We start from the raw sequence: 20,077 nt of genomic DNA on the forward strand, positions 1-20,077 counted from the left end.
GACCTGAAATCCCACAACAGCCACCGTCTCCCTGCAAAGTAGGTGCAAAGTTGTTTGAAAGGGTCATGAGCCTTCCAGCAAAACTGGCTTGGAATTAAGGCGCTGTGTCTGGGTGAGCTTTCATTAGTATTGGTGGTGTATTGGACAGCACCATTCCTAAGCAGAAGAGCTAGCCAGCTTTGATTTTGTTGACATATTTTTCTTCCCAATGAAAAATAGTGGGTGTGTGTTTGTTTTCTTTTGTGTTTTCCTAAATGAAAATAATTTAGATAATGGCATAGAGAGTACACTTATAAAGTCTGTGGATGATACCAAGCTGGGAGAGGTTGTAAGTGCTTTGGAGGATTAACATTCAAAATGATCAAGACAAATGGGAGAAATGGTCTGAAGTCCATAGGATGAAATGCAATAAGCATAAATACAAAGTACTCTACTTAGGAAGGAACAATCAGTTGCACATACAAAACAGGAAATGACTGCCTAGGAAGGAGTACTGCGGAAAGGGATTTGGGGGGTCATAGTGGATTACAAGCTAAATATGAGTCAACAGTGTGACACTGTTGTAAAAAGAGAAAACATCGTTCTGGGATGTATTACCTGGAGTACTGTGTCCAGTTCTGGGTGTCACATTTCAGGAAAGATGTGGACAAATTGGAGAAAGTCCAGAGAAGAGCAACAAAAATTACTAGAAGTCTAGAAAACGTGACTTGTAAGGGAAGATTGAAAAAAAAAATGGATTTATTTAGTCTGGAGATGAGAAGACTGAGAGGGAACATGATGATAATTTTCAAGTACATAAAAGGTTGTTACAAGGAGGAGGTAGAAAAATTGTTCTTCTTAACCTCTGAGGCTAGGACAAGAAGCAATGGGCTTAAATTGCAGCCAGGGAGGTTTAGGTTGGATATAAGGAAAAACTTCCTAACTGTCAGGGTGGTTAAGCACTGGAATACATTGCCCAGGGAGGTTGTGGAATCTCCATCAGTTGAGATATTTAAGATCAGGTTAGATAAACGCCTGTCAGGGATGGTTTAGATAATACTTAGTCTTGCCATGAGAGCAGGGGATTGGACTAGATCACCTCTCGAGGTCCCTTCCAGTCCTACGATTCTATGAAAAATGTCTTTCCTGATGGGTATATTCCCTTTTGTTTCACTGGAAAAAGGGACAGGGAGGGAAGAAAATAAGGGAGACAAAGAGGAAAGGGCAACTGAAAGCCATTTTTTTTTCAAAAACCAAAAATTGTTGCTTCTCATTTTATTGAAAAATCAAAAAAAAAACCAAATCTGCAAATTAAAGCACACAAATGTTCATTTCTTTAGAAACATTTCACTGAAAATACGTCCCATTTTTCAACCAGCCCCACCAAACAGCAATGTGAAAATCTCCTGTTTCTCTTGCTCTCCCTTCCCTTCTCTTGGGCCTCCCTCCCAGCCTGGTCCCACACGACCTGCGCTGTAAGCAGCTGCATTTATCCTGACTGCTGTGGCGTTTGGTTTGGCGACAGAAAATGTTTGACCGGGCTGAAATTTATTTTGCGCTGGTCTTTTTTTTCCCCCTCCCTTCTCCCCATTCCCTAAACAGAAACGACTGAACTCGGTACAAAGAAGGAGCTCAAGTCTATGCCATTCATCACCTACCTCTCAGGCCTGCTGACAGCTCAGATGCTCTCGGACGACCAGCTGATCTCAGGCGTGGAGATCCACTGCGAAGAAAAGGGCCGCTGCCCCTCCACCTGCCACTTGTGTCGGCGCCCAGGCAAAGAGCAGCTCAGCCCAGCCCCGGTGCTGCTGGAAATTAACCGGGTGGTGCCCCTGTACACGCTGATACCGGACAACGACACGAAGGAGGTGAGTGAGGTGGTGAGGAAACCTGCTCTGGAAACTCCTCTCTCGCTCCCTGCTTTCCTCGCCTCTTCTCTTCTTCCCGTCAATCTCTCTATCCAGTTTGGAAGCGCTTTGGGGAAATTCTTTGTATTTTTGTTCTGTGTTTGTACAGCCCCTAGCACAATGGGGCTCTGGTCCGTGACTGGGGCTTCTAGCCACTGCCGCAAAACAAATAATACCTCTCTGTCAGATCCATTGATCCTACACTAGTCGTCACAGTATCTGAGAGCCTAACCAAATTATCCTCACCACCATAGAAAGGCCAAAATATGGCATTGTGTCCATGTGTCTCAAGCAGCCTGGGAGCGTCCCTCCCTCCCCTCCATCTCTCCTTTTCTCACCGTTTCTCGATTCCCTCTCTCTCTCTCCTGCTCCCCTTTCAGTATCCAAATCATTCTCCCCTTGGATGCAAAGCAGAACAGTACCGGCAGCATGTGTGTGTGTGTGTGTGTGTGTTCGTTCCTTACGGTCATCCACGGCTGAAAACAGAGGTCTGGATCTTTCCCATGGACGCCCCTCGGATTCAACAAACCAGGACCTGGGGTGGCACCCCTTGGCTACGCCTGGGGAACCTGGTGGAGCTTCTCAGTGCCCTGGTACTTTGCAAATTACAGCCCAAATCTCAGCCCATCCCGTGTATAGGGAACAGGGCCTGGGAACAGGCCCCTGGGATTCACCCAACCAGCCACTGGAGGTCACTGTTACTCTAACAGGTGCAGGCGACTCTAAGATCAGCCTCCTCTCTGGCACTGGTTTCTCTCCTGTCTCTTGCTCTCTGCAAATCCTGCAGGAACGTAAATGTTAATCAGATGTAGATTTATTTGCTGGTTTCCCCGGTCCCTGCTCCCCCCCCCCGGCCCCCAATCCAAAAATGACAGACCTGTTTAAAGTCACTTATTAGCACCGAGCCTGCACTTGATTAAGGGGCTCAGAGCGAGCCAGCGCGCGGCAGCTGTGGGTGGGACGAGGGGAGCTGCAGGTCTGGAAACAATACCAGCCCCGAGTAGAGGTGTGACCACCTAGTGTGGTTCTCCCGCGCTCTCCCACACCCTCAGAGGGCAGAGCACCTCTCTCTCTCTGCCTCCTTCCCTCCTCCTGGGCCTGTCCATCCTTCTCTCTGCCCCTCGCTCTCCTTCCGTCTCCTTCTCCACCCCAATCTGCCTGCCTCTCTCCACGTAGCCGTTTCTCACTCTTCCCTCAGTCTCCCTTGTTTCTCTTCCATCCGTCTTTATCTCCCCCCCCCACCCCCGCCTCCATGAGTCTATCCCTCTTTGCAACGGCCACTGCCTCTCACAATCCCTCCATCTTTCTCCAACCTCCGCTTCTTTCCACCCATAGGAAGAGTCTGCACTTCCTTGGCAAAGGCTCTCCTTTCCCCTCTGTGCCCTGGGTTGGCCCAGCCGGCCCCTGATCATGGCTTTTAAAGCTGCCCGTCCTTTAACGCGGCTGGGGAGCTTCTCCCGCTTGCGGCAGGTGACGTGCAGGAGGATTGCAGTGTCAGGAAGCAGGTGTAGCCCTAGCTGCCCCACCTGGACCTGGAGACCTCAGACTGGCAGATTTCATGGCCCTGGTGTAGCCATGCTACTAGCCTGGGCTACGCCGGCACCGGCTTCTTCATCCCCTCCCCCCTTTGCAGTGAAGGAGCATAGAAGATGGACATTGCTGGCTCTTGGTGTCTAAGCAGCCTCTGTGCATCCACCACCAGCATCATCCCATCAGCATGCCCTCTCCTTCCATGTGAGAACTTCTGCTTGGACAGCAACAACCTCTCTTCCCCCAGCCAGACCCAGGAACGAACAGGGCGGGATTTCCTTTGAGACCTGGGATTGATGCGCGGAGGTTGATGCACACACTGGCTTCTTCCCGGACAGCAAGACAGGAGGGAGCGATTTGCAGCTTCATACAGGCAGCCAGCTCCCAGAATAACCCAACAAGACAATGGCTGCTCGGTCTCTGGAGCGCCCTCCCTTACGCCTAGCAGCAGAGGGGGCTGCTTGCTCCACAGTCAGGGTGTGGGGCAGGGACAGAGAGTGAAGGCTGCCGAAGGCCAAGGTGGATCCCAGGGGGATTTGGGAATCAGCAGGCAGTGTGTGTGTGTCAGGGGTCGAATAGCCTGGAGCGGGCACTGAGCCACAGTGATGCGGGTCGGTAGGTTGGGATGTTACTGGGATGGAGAGTGGGGGCAGGGTCGTTCCCTCGGGATGCTCTGCAAGATGTCAGTTTGTTTTGGGGAAGGGGAATGGGTTCACCAGCAGGCAAGGGGTTAATGGCGGGGAAAAAAGAGAGCGAGAGAGACCAAGCCAGTCTAAAGAGCTCCTGCTGCTACTGCTCATCCGCCAGGAAGTAGGACAGCTTCTCCGCCGCTCCCTTTCCCATACGCTGGCCTGTGCAAGGAGGCAGTGCGGCCTTCCAGTCTCCTCATCTCATTCTCCTCCTGGAACGCGCCCCCTCACCCCTCCCTCCTCCGCTACCATGATGCGGCCATCCCCTCCCAACCGCCTCCTCCCTCTGGGTGCCCAGAGTTCAGATCTCACTCTTCCCAGGCTCCGAGCAGAAGCAAAGTTCCCATGTGCCCTGCCCTGGAAGGGCCTCCGGTTTGGCTTGGTGAGTTGGACACGGGCTGCGTTTCTCCAGCAGCAGCGTCACTCCCTCCCTCCGTCCCGCGGAAGAGAGACTGTCCCACCGGCCGCAGTTGGAACCGAGCCCCGAATTGTACTTTCTGCTGAGGCCCTGGAAAAACCAACCACCCTTCTACGGAGACTTTGATTAATGCGCTCGTGCTCCTCCCTGCACCTGCTACATTTGCACACAGAGAAGCATGCCCCCCAAGGGAGCCTGTCTCTGCAGGCGGGGGTTCCATGCATGTGCCTGCAAATTCGAGGGAGAAGGAGCCTTCCCCTCCCTTCCCCCAACCCTTTCTGCATCAGCAGCTGTTCCTGCCAATGGCGGAGCTTGGATCTGAGCTGCGTATTCTCTTGCGCCTGTGCAGCCCATGCCAAAGAGCGGGGGAAGGCTGCTCTGAGAACTGCAGGAGAAGGCGTCTCAGAGGCGGAGGGGCGCAGGAGAACACTCAGGGAAGCGGTAGATGCGTGCGGTGTTGGCGGCTGGTGGTCAGCTGAGTACATGGTATGTGCCAGAGAGTGACCATGTGGTACCATTGCACCGCAGCCCAGGCCTACGCCTCCTTTGTCTGTCTAGAGTCTCTGATGCTTGCCTTTGCTACAGGCCCCACTTGCCCACCCACGGTCCTGCTAGGGGTCCTGTTTTTGTCTGTGGCAGGACACAGGTAATTAATTCCTTTTGTCTTCCATATCCACCCCCACCACAGCTTGCTCTCTGTCTTTTGCTGTCCATCTCCCTCTCAATCATTTCATATCACTTCCTATTTTCTTCTGTTCCATTCTTTCCCCCTTTCTCTCCCTCCTCCTTTTACATTTATTTTTAAACCTTTTTATCATCTGGTCTGCCCACCCCTTTCTCCCCATTCCTTCCCTCTGCTCCTCTCTTTCTCTGCTCCTCCCCTCCTTGTGCTTCAGTCGCTTTCAGCAGATTATTCTCCCCTTTAACTCTGCATCCTCTGCTGGTTGAGACGGCTCCCTACATATTCAGAGCCAATCAGCCGTAATTCACAGCTGCCAGCCATGAGCCCCCAGTAAGAACTCACCGTCGCTACTGTGGGAAACTGAGTCAGGTCTCTCCATCCCAGTGTGGGCAGAGAGAGCCAAGATGTACACTGCATGGCAGCCTGGGTGCCCCAGACATGATTTCTACTGGGGAGAGCGCAGCGTCCCCATTGACAGAAAGAATTGGGGTTGAAATGATGCAGGCCCTCTGTTGTAAAGAAGTTGGCATCCTACAGGGTAAGGATTGCCGGTAGGAGAATGTGCAGTGGAAACTTTCACGACGCCCATGGGCTAAGTTCACTCCCTATTGAAATGAATCCTACCAAATTGTCCCGGCCAGGGCATGGGTCGGTCAGGCTAGTGGGTAGGGCTGGAGTCAGAAACCAAGAACCAACGCCGAGGTCAGAAGCCAAGAACCAAAGCAAGGCAAAGGAGCAGGGTCTGTCATAGACCCAGATGGGGATCCACCTGGTTGCACAGACCACTTCTTGGTGTCTTAAGTAGCGCGCCTGGAGCAATCAGGGCCCCCATGAGCACTGCCAGACAGGCCCTCTGTGGGGAGCACATTCGGTGGTAATTGGCCCCTCTGGGCTCACAGCCTGTTGGTCGCCGTTGGGCCAGAACTGTGGAGTGGTGACATGGATCCTGCTCAGTGTCCAGCAGACCTAGGTTCTAGCCCTCCTGCTCCTCACACAGAGAATTCCTACTCCTGTGGGAGCACAGCGTTCTCTCCGTCCTCTCCACGCACCGAGGTGGGGAGCTAGGGTCAGGCATTTTTACTAGGAGATAAAGGAGACCAGACTGAGCTCTGGCTACCAAGTCCCTATCTCACTAGAGGAGTTCATCGTAGTATCTGAGCAGCTTACAGCTATTAATGGGTTTTACCCCTACACTGCGGAGGTGCAGGGCAGATTTAGTGACTTACGTGAGGTCACACAGAGTGGCAGAGCCAGGAACTGAACGCAGGTTCTCCTGAGTTCTAGTCTCCAGGCCCAGCTACCAGTGCACTCCCCAGCCAGAGCTGAGTTATGTGTGCATACAGACGTGCACCATTCTTCTCCTGCCTGTCCCTCCCCCGCATTGGGTCTTTGCCCTGTTTTGGTTCTTTGACAGTTTCTTTCCTGTTGAGGGGACAATTGTGAGCTACTTTACGCACCAAAGCAAGGATGTAAGAGGTTACCAGCTTCCCCCTGCACATGCCACCCCATATCATGGGTCAGTGCATGAAAGGGACAGCAGCTTTTAATGCAGCGTTTCTCCCCATCCTGCAAGAATGGGCAGACGGGACCTGCAGTGGGAAGAGCCTTGACTCCTCCCTCCCTCGCCACGCACCAGTACTGATGGGGAAGTGATCTGTACCAAGCATAGAGCTGGCATGGATAACTTCCCCCACCCCAGAGTATGGGGAGACCAGGAAGAACCAGGTGATTCTCAAAATCCCACTGCGGTTCCTGGCCTGCTCCCAGGGCAGGGTAGCTGTGTGCTGCCCCTTATGTGGGATAGGCTGTAAAATGACACTCTGGCTCTAGGTGATGATTTGCTGTAAGAGAGCAGAAGGGAAAGGTAATAAAACATTGACCGGCAAAGCATCAGGACTGGGGACTTGGAGATACTGATTGACCTTAAGCACAAACAACAAATGTCGGTGTCTAGGACTACCACTCAAACCCCAAGCTGGCCGGCCTGGTGTGAATACTCAGCCCAGAGAGATAGACTTCACTGCAACAGCCATGCAACATGAATCACACACTAACTAGCCTAGTGTTTTCCTCCATGCACAGGATCCCCAGTTATTCCTCCAAACACTCCCGTTTGCTGTCTCCTGTGGGAGTGGGTAATAGTCAATTGATGTAGCTAATGCTCTCCTGTAGTGTCTGCAAGCAGATAATGAGTTCTTCACCTTTATGTAGTAAATAACCTGTGGGTCGATTCTTTGATAGTGAATATTTGAATTTTCCTGTGTGTTGCCAGGCTGCACTGGTCCCAAAAGTCACATGCTGGACAGTATTTCTGCTTGCAGATTCGATGCACAAGCACTTCACGCGCCCGTGCTTGGGTCTGAGGATTCAAACTTTGCTTTCTGCAAATACTTGCACACGCGGATCTTCAAAATTCTCTTTCCGCAAACGTTTTCCCAGCTACTCAACTGCTCCGGTGTCCGTGGGACTCAGCGACGGGTCCAAGGAAATTCATTTCAAAATTCAAACACCGATTCATGGCCTTCTCTGGCGATCTGTGCTGTGATGCATGGACTGTTAATGAAGGCTTCTGCAGTGAAAGGACTGCCCGTTCTCCACGGAGAACTCCAGCTCTACCAGTCAACTGTCTTGAGTGGAGCGGGTGACTTTGTTGCCTCTTTTCAGTGTATAACTATACTACCCAGCTTGGTTTCCCGTGAGCTCCGGTCCTCTGATTCCTGCCTAAGTCGAGCCGGATGCGAATAGGCAGAGGCTATGACTAAGGCATGCATTGGGGGGCATCTTCTCACTAGAGGTCTCTGGGGACCATGTCAGTGTGTAGGCTAGTCTGCTGTCTTTGTACTGCTTCAGTCTGCTCATGCACCGTAACACCACAGGCACTGTAACAGTGGGTTTGAACAATGGTCCATCTGTGCCAGGATCCTGTCTCTGACAACGATCCGTCAGAGTTTCAGAGGGAGGTGCAACATACTCTTTATTGTCAGTTTACTGAGTAACCTGAGGTTTCTCCCTCTCCTCCATCATGTATTGGTCAGTTCAGCTTGTGCACTGAAGCACAAAGGTTTCTGTCCATCGTACATCTTTGTTCTGTCTTATGGAAAAGCTCCCTCTCCCCGTGACCCTTGGCACAGAATGCAATCAAGTGAACACAGCAGCCGTCGAACAGCCCCACAGGAAGAGACATGTAACAACAGCGTTTTCTCAGACAGGCTCCAATGCCAAGGAAAGGAATCACTCCACCCTGCCTTTGGGAGGGTGCGGTTTAGATGTCTGCCATGGTCATTTGGTCTCCTGGTCATTAGCCCCTGCTATTCCACCAATGTATTCCTACCCTGCATTGGCCTCACATCCACCTCTTGGGTCGGGCAAGGTGATTCTCATTGCACCTGGAGTTTCCCTGGCACTGCTCTCCAACTTTGAGCTGGGGGAACATCCATCTCCTGCAACGGCCGGGCAGGGGGAATTCCTCCAGCTCTGAGCGCAGCAAAGCCTGTAATATTATCATTCTCACCTTTCTGCTTCTTTGACTTCTCAGCTCTCTGCAGCTGTGTGATTGACTAGCAGCCCTGCTCCTGATAATCACCCAGAGGCACAGGCTGAGAAAGAGAGAGACATCAGGTTTGCGTACTCTGTAAACCTCCAAGTCCCCTGGAAGAGGCGGTTGGAAAACGAGCCAGCCCGCTAACCCAGAGAGGCAGTGGGAAGAGAACGGAGCTTATGCTTCCCCCACACACACTCTGAACATCACAGTATTGAGACCTAGACGATTCAGGGCATGCATAGAATGCTGGTTACCTGCAGGAATCCACCTTCTGCACCGATCGCCAGCCAAGGGATCCTGGTTTGAGGGGGTCAAACCTGACTGGCTGGGATCTTCCTCTTTCAAGATATTATTTTCCTTTGCATTGCACTTTCCCCCATCAACCAAACCGAAAAAAAAAGCTCTCCCGGAGCAGCTCAGCCAGCTGCAGAAACGCTTAGAGGGTTGCGGGGGAAGGGGAGCAAGGGGAGATTAATCTCGTCTCCTGCGGGAGATGGATTCAAAGCTCTGTTTGTATGTAAGGAGACAAATGAACTTCTAGTTAGAATTTTAGGAGACCTCTGGGGCCTTTATTTAATTTTAAACGTGAGTAATTTCAGCGTCAATCTCTAGCCGTGTCGCCCTCGCAGCAAAGAACAGGCAGGGCTTGCCGCGTGACTGGAGCTGCCAAGGTGCATGGTCAAAAACACCCGCGGCAGTCTAGGTACCGTCACCTCCCACATGGCCTCGGTAAGAGGAGAGGCCAGGCTCCCTTCGCACCCTTGTTCTTCCTCAGCTGAAGGAACTGCCCAGCGTCCACTGAGCAGTGCTGACCTCGGTGGACTCTATGGGGGCATTTCTTTATCTCCCCTACCCCAAGTGGAGACCTCTCACTCCACAGCATGTGAGAGTCCTGTGACAGATCCTCCCGCCTGCACCGTACCACTGTGAGTGTGTGTGTGGGGTGGGGAGGTTTCTTTAGATGGTAGCACAATTCTTCATTACTACCTATGGTCTGATGCCACTGACTGCACTTTGCATTCTCTTGTTGCCAGGGTGCATCCAGCTCCCCTCCCCTGTGTCTCTGTGTGGATCTGGCCACCCCTGAAAAGGCTCAGCCGAGCCAACACTTGACACTTCCCAGTATGCCAGAGGCCTTAAATGATGGCCTTGTTTGTGGCCCCCCCAGCATCTGACCAAAGGCGCTCTCCTGATAGTGCTAGAGAGGCCTTTATCTACGCTTATTACCTTCTCTCCCCTTACACAGGCTTGAAAGTATTGGTATGGTCAATATATATTTTAAAGGAGGGGACAACACCCCCCTGCTTCTCTGAACAAACAAGGCTGCGCTGGGAACTTGATCAGCAAATGTGCACTGAGGTTTGTCCCCTGAGAGCCGGTCCATCCTCTTCATCAATGCTTCACCCACCCATCCTCGGCGGCTGTAGGAGTCTGCCCATCAGTGCCGCCTGTCTGGGAAACGCTCCGGCTTGCGGAGTCCTTGGAATGCTGTGGCTGGAGGTGATGGGTCGCAAAGGGAACTGCAAACAGCCCCACCGATGAAACCAACACTGCCGGAATCCCCAAAGGCAGCTTGCTGCCCACCTCCCTTTCCCCCCTCTTCTCTCTCTCTCTCAGTTGCTGCACAAAGCAGATGGGATAAGCAGAAGGAGATTCAGACACGTATTGGCCATCTGTCCTCCTTAAATTTGGCCGAGTAAACGGCCAAGAGCCAAGCAGAAAAATCCAACTGGGAAGGCTCTCATTGGCTCTTCCCGGCATTCCTGTTAGCGTGTGCCACTCCGATGGTACCCCAGCCTGAGCATTCCAGCCAGCCAGGCTCGGCCATGGGGCCTCCGTGCCGGAAGAGAAGGCGCTCCAGTCAGCACGTGAGAGCAGGCCCATGGTCTTGGCTGAGGGAGGCACAGCTTCAGGACTGAGGAAGCACGCGGTGTTTGCATTGAGTCTGACCCACAGCGGCAGCCTGGAGTTATCCCCAACTAAGAAACCCCCCTCAGAGACCACAGGGTTGTCTTCGTTTGATTGGCTGCGCTGCCTGAAAGGTTGTGGCCCGTTGATGAAAATGAGGCCATGAAAGGAGAGAGGGAGGGAAACCCCTTCTTCACACGCTCCACTCCCCCATCTTTCCAAACCTCTTTCGGGTGCTGGGCTGGGAGGGGGGCTGTAATTAAAAGTAACGCACCCCCCACAAGACGTCTCAACTCTGTGGCTGCGTTTGCGCTAAGTTTTCTCGTAGAAGTTCCCCGCGCCTCTGCAACATGGGGGAGCTAGTCCAGACAAAGAGCCAGTGTTGTTACCTCCAGGTCATGTAAACCTGCTCTGAGTAGGTCCAGACGACACAGCGGTAAAAGCAATGCCAGCCCGTCTAACCTGCCACTCCCAAGCCCTGTCGTTTTGCAGTGTGGGCACAGCTCCAGTGGCAGACCGGAGTCAGACATTCTGCGTGGTGCAGTAGAGATATGTTAGTACAGGCGTGAGACCTGAGTCCAGCAATTGTAAACCCAGGTTTACAATGCAGTGTGGATGCTCAAACGCTGGCTTGGAAACACATGAGACCACAAGCCCAGGTCCTGCAGACCTGGGTTTGCAATCTAGTATGGACATAGCTGTCCTACAGTAGCACTTAGGGTAATAATAATTAATAGGCAGTTGAGAATGGGGTTCCAACGGGGCTTTGGCTCTGATACCTGCCTTTAAGCTGATATCACTATCACACATCCATGCCCCACTATTCCCCAAGGGTGGAGGGGGGAACCCATTCTATTTGATTCTGTTTGGGTTTTCACGCTGCACTCGCCTGCATGCTGTTTGAGCACCTGGGCAATGCATTTACTTTCCACCACTGATGGTTGAACCCCCTGTGACAGGGTGGCCTGCCCCTTTAAGGACCAGGAATCCGGGGGGCAGTCAGCCCAGTTCACTTAGCCCCACCCTGCTGCCACCTGCGCTGGTGGTGGGGCCTATGAGGAGGAAAGCCCAGTGGGGATAACTGGCTGGGGAGGAAAGAAGAGGCGCTGACTGCAGAGGTGGGCTGGGAGAAGAGCAGACAGATTGCTCCTGCCGGGGGATCGTGAAGCCTGGGTGAGGGCCAGGAGCTGTTTGAGGACTTTGGCTGGCCAGGGCCCATGGTAGGAGAAGGTGGGATTGTTGGGGTAACCAGAGCCCAGGTACCTGTTGGTGGATGTGAAGACTGCATTACAACTGGGACCTACCAGTAAGGAAGGGGGCTGGATTTTGAGCCCAGCTAGGTCGAAGATTCCTTTGGGGTTTTTTGGGGGGGGGTGAGGGAGGTTGGAAGTTTGTCTAAAGGATGCTGTTACCATGGAAAGGTGGATTTGCGGGAAGATCAAGTCAGCTCTATGCCGGGAGTAGGCTTAAGATCATTGTGGGGAAACTGAGGCGGGCGCGTCGCAGTGCCAGGTCTCACTGTGAGAGGGTGCGCCAGGACAGCGCTCCAAACAGCTGCTGTGCCAGAGCTCCTGCCGGGGAAAATGGGAGATTGAAAGGAGCTGTAAGAAACCCCGTAACAGTGGGATCCAGAGGCCCAGGTGGATGACATGAGCCAAGGTGCTTGGTCATCACAGAGAGGTAGCACACGTTTCCAGCAGGGATTTGCTTTGTAACATGCTGTTCAGACGTAGCAATTTGCAAAGCAAGAATCCCCGAGGAAAGTGTGAGTGAAGTGCACATCTATGTTTGCTGGGGAAAACCCTGGGAACGCTGGTAGTGTAGCATCTCCCCAGATCCACAAGCACACATCTTGGGATGCTCTGGGGCAGAGAAGAAGCAGGAAGTGATGGCAGGTGGGAGAGGATAGAAGGGTTTGTTGACAGTCAACTATCCAAGCACCTACAGATCAGCTTGGGAAGGTCTCTGTGAGGCTCACAAGCCAGTGTAGATATGGCCAGCTTGGCCAAGCCAGCCCTTTCCATGTCTGATTTCCACGAGTTAATCACTCTCTCTGATGACATCTCAGTTTGCCCCAGAGGCAGAGCAAACCTGGACCTGGGGAAGCCAGAGCCATGGACTGAGAAAATGAATCGGGATGCAGTAGTGCTGAGAGCCTCAGCGGATGCAGGGAGGCAAACAATCAAAGAGGAGGTAGAGCATGTCAAATGTGGATTTACTCAGAGCACTTTCTGACCTACAGCTGGCCAGGAGGCACTGCATACAAGGTTGTGATATTTTGCTCTTATCCCTTGAAGTCTGTTCAAGCAGACAGACATTTGTGCCCCTTCCCATTGGTCACATTTTTCAGGGCTGTGGTATCCCAGAGCTGTTTGTTTTAGGGAGGGGGGGGAGGAAAAATCTGTACGTGTGATCGGCAGCAATGCCCGGGAAACTGGCATTCACAAGGCCTTGGTTCCAACACTGCAGCTCTCGCCAGCTTCTCCAAGGGTCCTTGTCCCTCCAGACTGCGCTGAAGTGGAAGGCCAGGCAGGCTTCGGAAAGAAAAGAAAACACGCTGTGCACGCAGATAACTCCCCCAAAGCAGAGTCTGAAGACATGGAAAGTTGGTGCCAGCAATTTATTTTTCCATGGACAAAGTTACAAGGGAGCCAGAGCAACTGGGGACAACGTTGTTATTGAGTGAGGAGGGGAGGTTCTATCTGTTAATTGGCATTCGTCATTCTTGCATTAATACGCTGTGCAAAGTTTAGCCACTTGGGCCTCTTCCTGATATGGATCTCGTCCACATCCGACATGCATTAGTGAGACAAGAGAATAGCCCCGTTCTGATCTGCCCTATTGTGCTATAACAGGGAGCTTTGTATTCTAGGTGTGAAAGCAAAGCTGACTCGCCTGGACGGGACTGTCGCTGCAGTATGAATGTTGTCTGATGCTGCCAGGTTTTCCAGTTTCCTCTGCTGCTCCCTCGGTTCCCATCAATAACAGAAGCCAGTGCATTGCCCGTCCTGGATCCTTTCCAGCACCCTGAGCTCTCTGGCAAAATGTGGATGTCCCTCCACAGGATGAACTGCAGAAGATACTGCTCCCCAGGGAGAAGCAGCCGGAGCAGAGGAGGGTGTGAGCACCAGAAGATGTGGTCGCCTGCCAACAACAGTAGAGAAATTTCACCTTCCTTTGCTCTGAACCTGGAACAGACTTGCAGACGCAAACTCCATAATCCTGGAAAGAGTCCCTGGTCTGGGAAGGCCATCATTTTTATCTCCTCTCTTAGATGCTGTAACTTCTATGGAGTAGCATTGAAGCCCATTGAATCAGGCTGCTGGGTTTGAAATGCACTGCAACCGAGGTCTGACCTGAGATTCCAGTTCGGTCTAGCTAGGTGCAGAACTTTAGCTCGCCGATGAATGAAATCCGTGCCCAGGGCATTATTTGTATTGCTGTAGTGACTAGGAGCCCTTGTCATGGATCAGCATCCCATTGTGTTAGGTGCTGTAAAAACGTGTAGCATTTATCTGCATGGGATTTGCCCTGTGATCATGATAAAGGTATGAACTGGCTGCTGTATCTCAAGGGCACTTCTTGCTCCACTCAGGGCTGGCTCTGGCTTTTTTGCCGCCCCAGGCAAAAAAGCCTCCGACACCTCACCCCCCCCCCCCCCCCGCGGAGCGCGGCAGGGGAGGGCGCCGAGCCCGGCCGCGGGCCGCTCTCCCCAACCGGCCGGAGCACCGGGAGGAGGGCGGAGAGCCCGGCCGGGGCTCCGCTCTCCCCGGCGGCCAGCGGGCCAGGGCTCTGCTCTCCCTAGCGGCCAGAGCGCCGGGGGGAGGGCGACGAGCCCGCCGTGGCTCCGCTCTCGCCGGCGGCCGGAGCGCCACGGGGAGGGCGGCGAGCCCAGTGGCGGCCCCGCACATGCTTGGTGGGCTGGTGCCTGGAGCCGGCCGTGGCTCCACTCCTCACAGCCGTAGTGGCATTTGACAAGGAGGATCATGTGGTTAATGGACCCCAATGTCAAGGTAGTGGTACAAAAAGGCAGGATGTTAGTCTTGGCTGTGTGACTAACTGCCACCAGAGATCAAGCTGATCCCATGTCTTGGATGGCCTTGGTTCTTCTTTCCAGAGGGATGTGATGTTACTTTGGAACTCGTGTAGCGTTGCCTAGATATACCTGTTATTGATGCCTGGGAAATGCATGGAGACCATGTAGCCAAGTCACAGGGTGCACCTCGGAGACAAGAGAGTAACAGGTGGGGCCTAGAGGCAGTCAGACTACACAGTACAGACAACGCATGCATGATGCACAAGAGGGAAAGCAGCTTTGAATGCCAGCCCATTGAATGGAGGGTCACAGTGGAAAGTCTGCTATCCCATATAGGATGATGGAGACATAAGAAAGATCAGACCTGTATCTACCTGTAGGGAAGTGAGACTCACCGGTGCAGCGCCTCCTGCTGGTTATCCTGGGAATTAGCTCTTGTCCAGCCCGGAGCGCCCTCTGCAAGCCGGTGTCTCGCCTGCCGCTGGCCCCCATGTCCCTCCTGGACCCCGGTGCCCCTTTTCCTCTGGGTTCTGCCCCCAGCAGTAACCCACAGTCTGGGTCTTCCCTCCCAGGGGAACCCCCAACCCTCTATCCCCACCTTGCCTCAGTGGCTACTGCCAGTCACCATCTAGCCGTCGCTCACTGGGGCAGACTGCAGTCTGTCAGGGCCACTCATCACTGGCAAGGAGGTTGGTCCAGTTGCCTCTGCTTAACCCGGGCTGCATCTCTGCAACCCCAGTACCTGTGTAGGCCTTCACCTAGGCCTCAGCCTGGGGGTTTACCAGGCTGGAGCTCCCCAGAGCCCTTGTTCTATTCTCCAGCACTGCTCAAGTTTCAGGTACCGTATGTTCCCCGGCAGCTAAGCCCTCTCCCTCCAGGGCTGGAGAGAGACTCCTCCAGCTTCTGGCCCACAGCCCTCTTATCAGGACCAGCTGGGCCCTAGTGGAGCTGGTAATAGCTGTGGCTGCTACTCCAATCAGCCTAGCTTGGCTGTTTTAACCCCTGTTCTCCAGGAGTGGGGCAGCCACCCCACTACACTACCTCTTTTGGGATGATCCACAATGGCCTAATAGATGGGTGCTCCTTTCTCAATGCCCTTTGCAATGAGCTGCAAGAGGATAATTCTTTTCAGCATCTTGTTCAGTTTCACCATCATGAGAATATGCAGTCAATTTATATTTAGGCAAAATGAATAGATGGACATAAAGAGAGGAACCCCATGACTTTCTTTTAGCGTCACAGGCACTCCGATGTAATAAAGGATTGTTATCCCAATTTTACAGGTGGGAAAACTGAGGCACGGGGTGGTGAAGCAAGTTGGCCAAGGTATCCCAAGGCACAAGCAGCAGAATTGAGACTAGAACCCAGGAGTCTAGCGCCCTGCTCTCAGATGCAGAAAAGACTCCATGATTGCATACATCGTTCAGTAAGAAGCTCCTCTTGGTTTTGAGAGACACACTGATTTCGAGTCCTATACCCATTCCTCCTGGCAAAGGGGCTGTTCCAGTACCATTTGAAGGAGATGTGGAAGAAAACACAGTCTTCACTCTTAGGTTGTTTGCAACATGTCAGAGACAGTGTATTTTCCTTAAACTTGCAAGGGGAGAGTACACTCGGACAGGGGTTCCCCCGTCCCAGGCAGGTCTCCGTTAGATAAACAGTTAGGGCAAGCATTTATACCTTTTGTTACAGACAATAATGATCAACAACCGCATCTTGTTTATACATATTCCTTCTGATATCTTACTTTTCTCAGCAATTCCTGCTACAATCTGTATTCCAGTCTTATCTAACACAAGGTCGAAAAACAGTATCTCTTACAGTTTTTTCCCCACTCGCTTTCCAATTGCCCAGGCCCTGCCTTGAAATCTCGCGTTATTAGAGCTAGTGTTAGCCTGACTCTTGCTCTATTCCTAGAAACTAAGATATATGTGTTTAAATCCCCTTTATCCCTTTTCTCTACTTCCACAGAGACCATGGAGTAACAAGAAAAAGGTGAAACTCTCATTTGTTATTGCTGAGGTTGGTCTAGCCAAGAAGTCAGTCACTGGGGGAATACCAGGGGCGGTTCTATGGTTTTTGCCACCCCAAGCACGGCAGTCAGGCGGCTTTCGGCTGGGCCACGCGGATTCAGCGGTATGCCTGCGGGAGGTCCGCTGGTGCCGCACCTTCAGCGTCCCCGCCGCCGAATTACCGCCGAAGCCGCAGGCCTGGCAGACCTCCCACAGGCATGCCGCCAAAGGCAGCCTGACAGCCGCCCTCACAGCGACCAACTGGCTGCCCCCCACTGCGTCGGTGCCTAGAGCCGCCCCTGGGGAATACAGAGATTAAGGTTTGAGAGACTTACCTGGCAAACCAATGCAAGACACAAAATGTACCAGAATAGCCAATTTCTATCGTAATAATCCATCCAAACAGTCTATAACAAGATTCCCTCAAAGAAATCCACTTCCGCATTCAACCTGCCTGCATTTTTTCCCTTATACATATTTTCCGCTTTGTAATTCTTCCTGAAAATGAGGCATGCACTAACCACAAAAATTCTTTGATCCAAAGAATAAGTAAGGCCAGATTTCCAAGTCCTCAGCAACTCCAGTTGAGGCTACATTTTCAGACGTGCTCAGCACCCAACATGCACCCAACCCTCTGAGCTCTTTGGAAATCCTGAGCCCCATGGTGGGTGCTGAGTCCTCAAGAAAAGGCTGGCCTGAAAGCTCGGGCACTTGAAGTAGATTCTCCCTCCCCATTATCCAGCAACTGTTCCTCAGTCAGTCCTGGTGGTGGAACTTCCTTTTTGTTCAAGGTCCTGGGAGCTGGACTGGGGCCCGCAGGTCATTTCCCAGCGACCACCAAAAAGCTGTCTGACAGGAAGGACTTTCCATCACTCCCTTTCTCACCCAGATTTGAACTGTCGGCAGACAGTTAAAATGTTTCTGTATTCAATTGCTGAGCCGCTGAACCATGAAAACTAAGCAAGCCCTGTGTTCCCCGTGGCACAAACAATAAGAGAAGAAAGACCCATCTGCACTCACGTCAAGGATAGATGGGGTACGTGGGTCATTCATTTTCCTAATATTTGTTAAGCACAGACTCAACGTATGGCAAGATGGGGCTTTATGGCCCTTTATGTCTTGTTCACGTCAAAACAAACAAAGTAGCCGTCCTGTGGTGGGAACCATCAATCCATTATATGGGTCTGTGTGGGTGTGGGGTGTCAGTCTTATTATGCCTTTAAGAGCAAATTTGATGCTGTTGCAGTGATTCATAACGCCATATATCTAATGGCATGACTCCTCATCTCGAAAATAAAACTTCTGAGCCAGGTTCTCCTCTCATAAATCTCCCTCTGGCACTGAAGGATATAAACCAAGTGGCCTGACTCACAGGGAAGCAATACAATTTGGATACTTTCAAATGAAGGAGAAATTTGCCTGAGGACTCAGCACAGGGTCAGGGCGCTGGGGAGTGGTTAGCTCCCGCAGGACGAGCAGCCTGTTCAGTGCATTGTGGGAAGGGAGTTACTCTGCCAACATGGAGGGCCCAATCCTGTGAGGTGCTCAGCACCCTCAATTCCCATGGACTTGCCATTGCTCAGCCCTTTGCCAGGATCGGGCCCCAAATCAGCACATCCAGGGTTAACTTTATGGTGCCATGGGCCTCCCTTGCCAGTGTCCTAGGACAATGGTGTCAAGGAGAGAGAAGGGTTAACTTGGAGGGGGAAGAATTACTTTTCAGTCACAGACACCAAAGCAATGAGGTAGCTGTGTCAAGGACCAGAAAGGGCAGAAAGTGGGGAGGGATAGCTCAGTGGTTTGAGCATTGGCCTGCTAAATACAGGGTTGTGAGTTCACAGCCTTGAATCCTTGAAGGGGCCATTTAGGGATCTGGGTCAAAAATCTGTCTGGGGATTGGTCCTGCTTTGAGCCGGGGGTTGGACTAGATGACCTCTTGTGGTCCCTTCCAACCCTGATATTCTATGACTCCTGGGGGATTAACCCCCAGTCAGATACCCCAATGCCAAGACAGGGAGCAGAGAGTCTTGTCACCCAGGGTTGGGGCTGGATTAAAGGTATTTTGGGCCTGAGCACAGCTATGTTTGAAGATACACTCGATAATCAAAGACTGATATATGGCAGATCTCTCCCCCTTCAGATGTGTCCCACCATTGCCGTCTGCAAGCAGTCCTTTTTCCCCTGAGGGTCACTCTCGCAGTTTCACCATTGTCTGTGTCAGCGGGCCCTGTGCAGCATCCCTTCCTTCTTTCCTATACTCAGGAGAGAGAGAAAGCAAGTAGGCAGCCGGGTTACGGTGGCAGCCCAGCTTGACGGGTATTAGATAGCCCTTGAGCATTACCGCTCTCTGAGACCAAGCCCCTCCAAGAACCAGATAGCACCCCCAAAAGACACACTCATACCCAATAAGCCAGGTGGGTCCCACTCATCAAGTACTACATCCCTACAGGGCAGCCGAGAAATCCTGAAGGTTACGGGGGGGGGGGGTCCCACAGAAGGAAATATTGGACTCCTACAGGCTACAGCAGAATCAGCTGGGCACCCCACTTTACAGCAGGGGTGCCCCAGGACAGTGCAGAGCCCTGAACGTTGTGGCAATGTCCCTTGAAGGCATCAGGGAATCCCTGAAGGTTACAGTGGGGATTTTAAGGTAGACATGGAGCCCCTGAGGGGCAAGGTGGTGGCCCCAAAGGGAATCTGGAGCCCCTGGATTGTATTGTCGTGCCCTGGAAGGGTAACGCAGCTTCCTGCAGGCTGCAGGATCCTGCTGGAGTCCTGCTTCAGGAACCGCGTTGACCTTTGTTGCGCCCATCCTGTTTTTCCAAAGCACCTGACCTCTTCCCTGCCTCTGATCCCCCCTCCCTCCTCCGCGCACATGCTCCCCAACGCACACACTTACTAGAAACCCTGATTAAAGACAAGCAAAGCACAGCCCCGCTGAAGCCTGCCCACTGGCTGCCAGCTGAGCCCGACGCCTGGGCTCTCCTGGCTCGGTTTGACGTCAGCCGGCTGCTCCTCCATAAACAAATGTCAGGGAAATTGAATAGAGGCTGCTGTCAGGGCCGGGGGCCCATTGTTTCTCGGTGTAACTCTGTTACTGCGCGTAGGTGCGCTTGGCCTAATGAGTGGAATTGAAGGACGCATCGATGGGCTAACCTCGTTTGTGTAAAGGTTGACACAAGGCAGATCAGGGCTCTGTACCTGCAGGATCGAATTAAAGTGTATCGGGTTGGGGGGGGGAGGGGGAAGCACGTACTTCCCGTAAACAACAAAAGAAATTAGCTCTTGGATGGGGCTAAAGGGCACGGCCATGGTGGGTGAGATTTCTTCACTAGGTAGCCAGGATATCCAGCAATGATAGAGAGCCTAGGTGGG

At 52.5% G+C, this 20,077-nt stretch overlaps 1 protein-coding gene across 3 annotated transcripts in view; it reads left to right on the forward strand.

The window, feature by feature from the left end:
• ASTN2 (astrotactin 2) overlaps nt 1–20,077 on the forward strand; it is a 657,219-nt gene that overhangs the window by 444,025 nt on the left and 193,117 nt on the right. For all 3 annotated transcript variants that reach the window (XM_054007154.1, XM_054007156.1, XM_054007155.1), the window contains one exon: nt 1,582–1,847. In XM_054007154.1, the coding sequence (XP_053863129.1) occupies nt 1,582–1,847 (266 nt within the window). The remainder of the gene's footprint in view (nt 1–1,581; nt 1,848–20,077) is intronic.

Source organism: Malaclemys terrapin, chromosome 17, assembly GCF_027887155.1.
Source record: "Malaclemys terrapin pileata isolate rMalTer1 chromosome 17, rMalTer1.hap1, whole genome shotgun sequence".
Taxonomy (NCBI): Eukaryota; Metazoa; Chordata; order Testudines; family Emydidae; genus Malaclemys; species Malaclemys terrapin.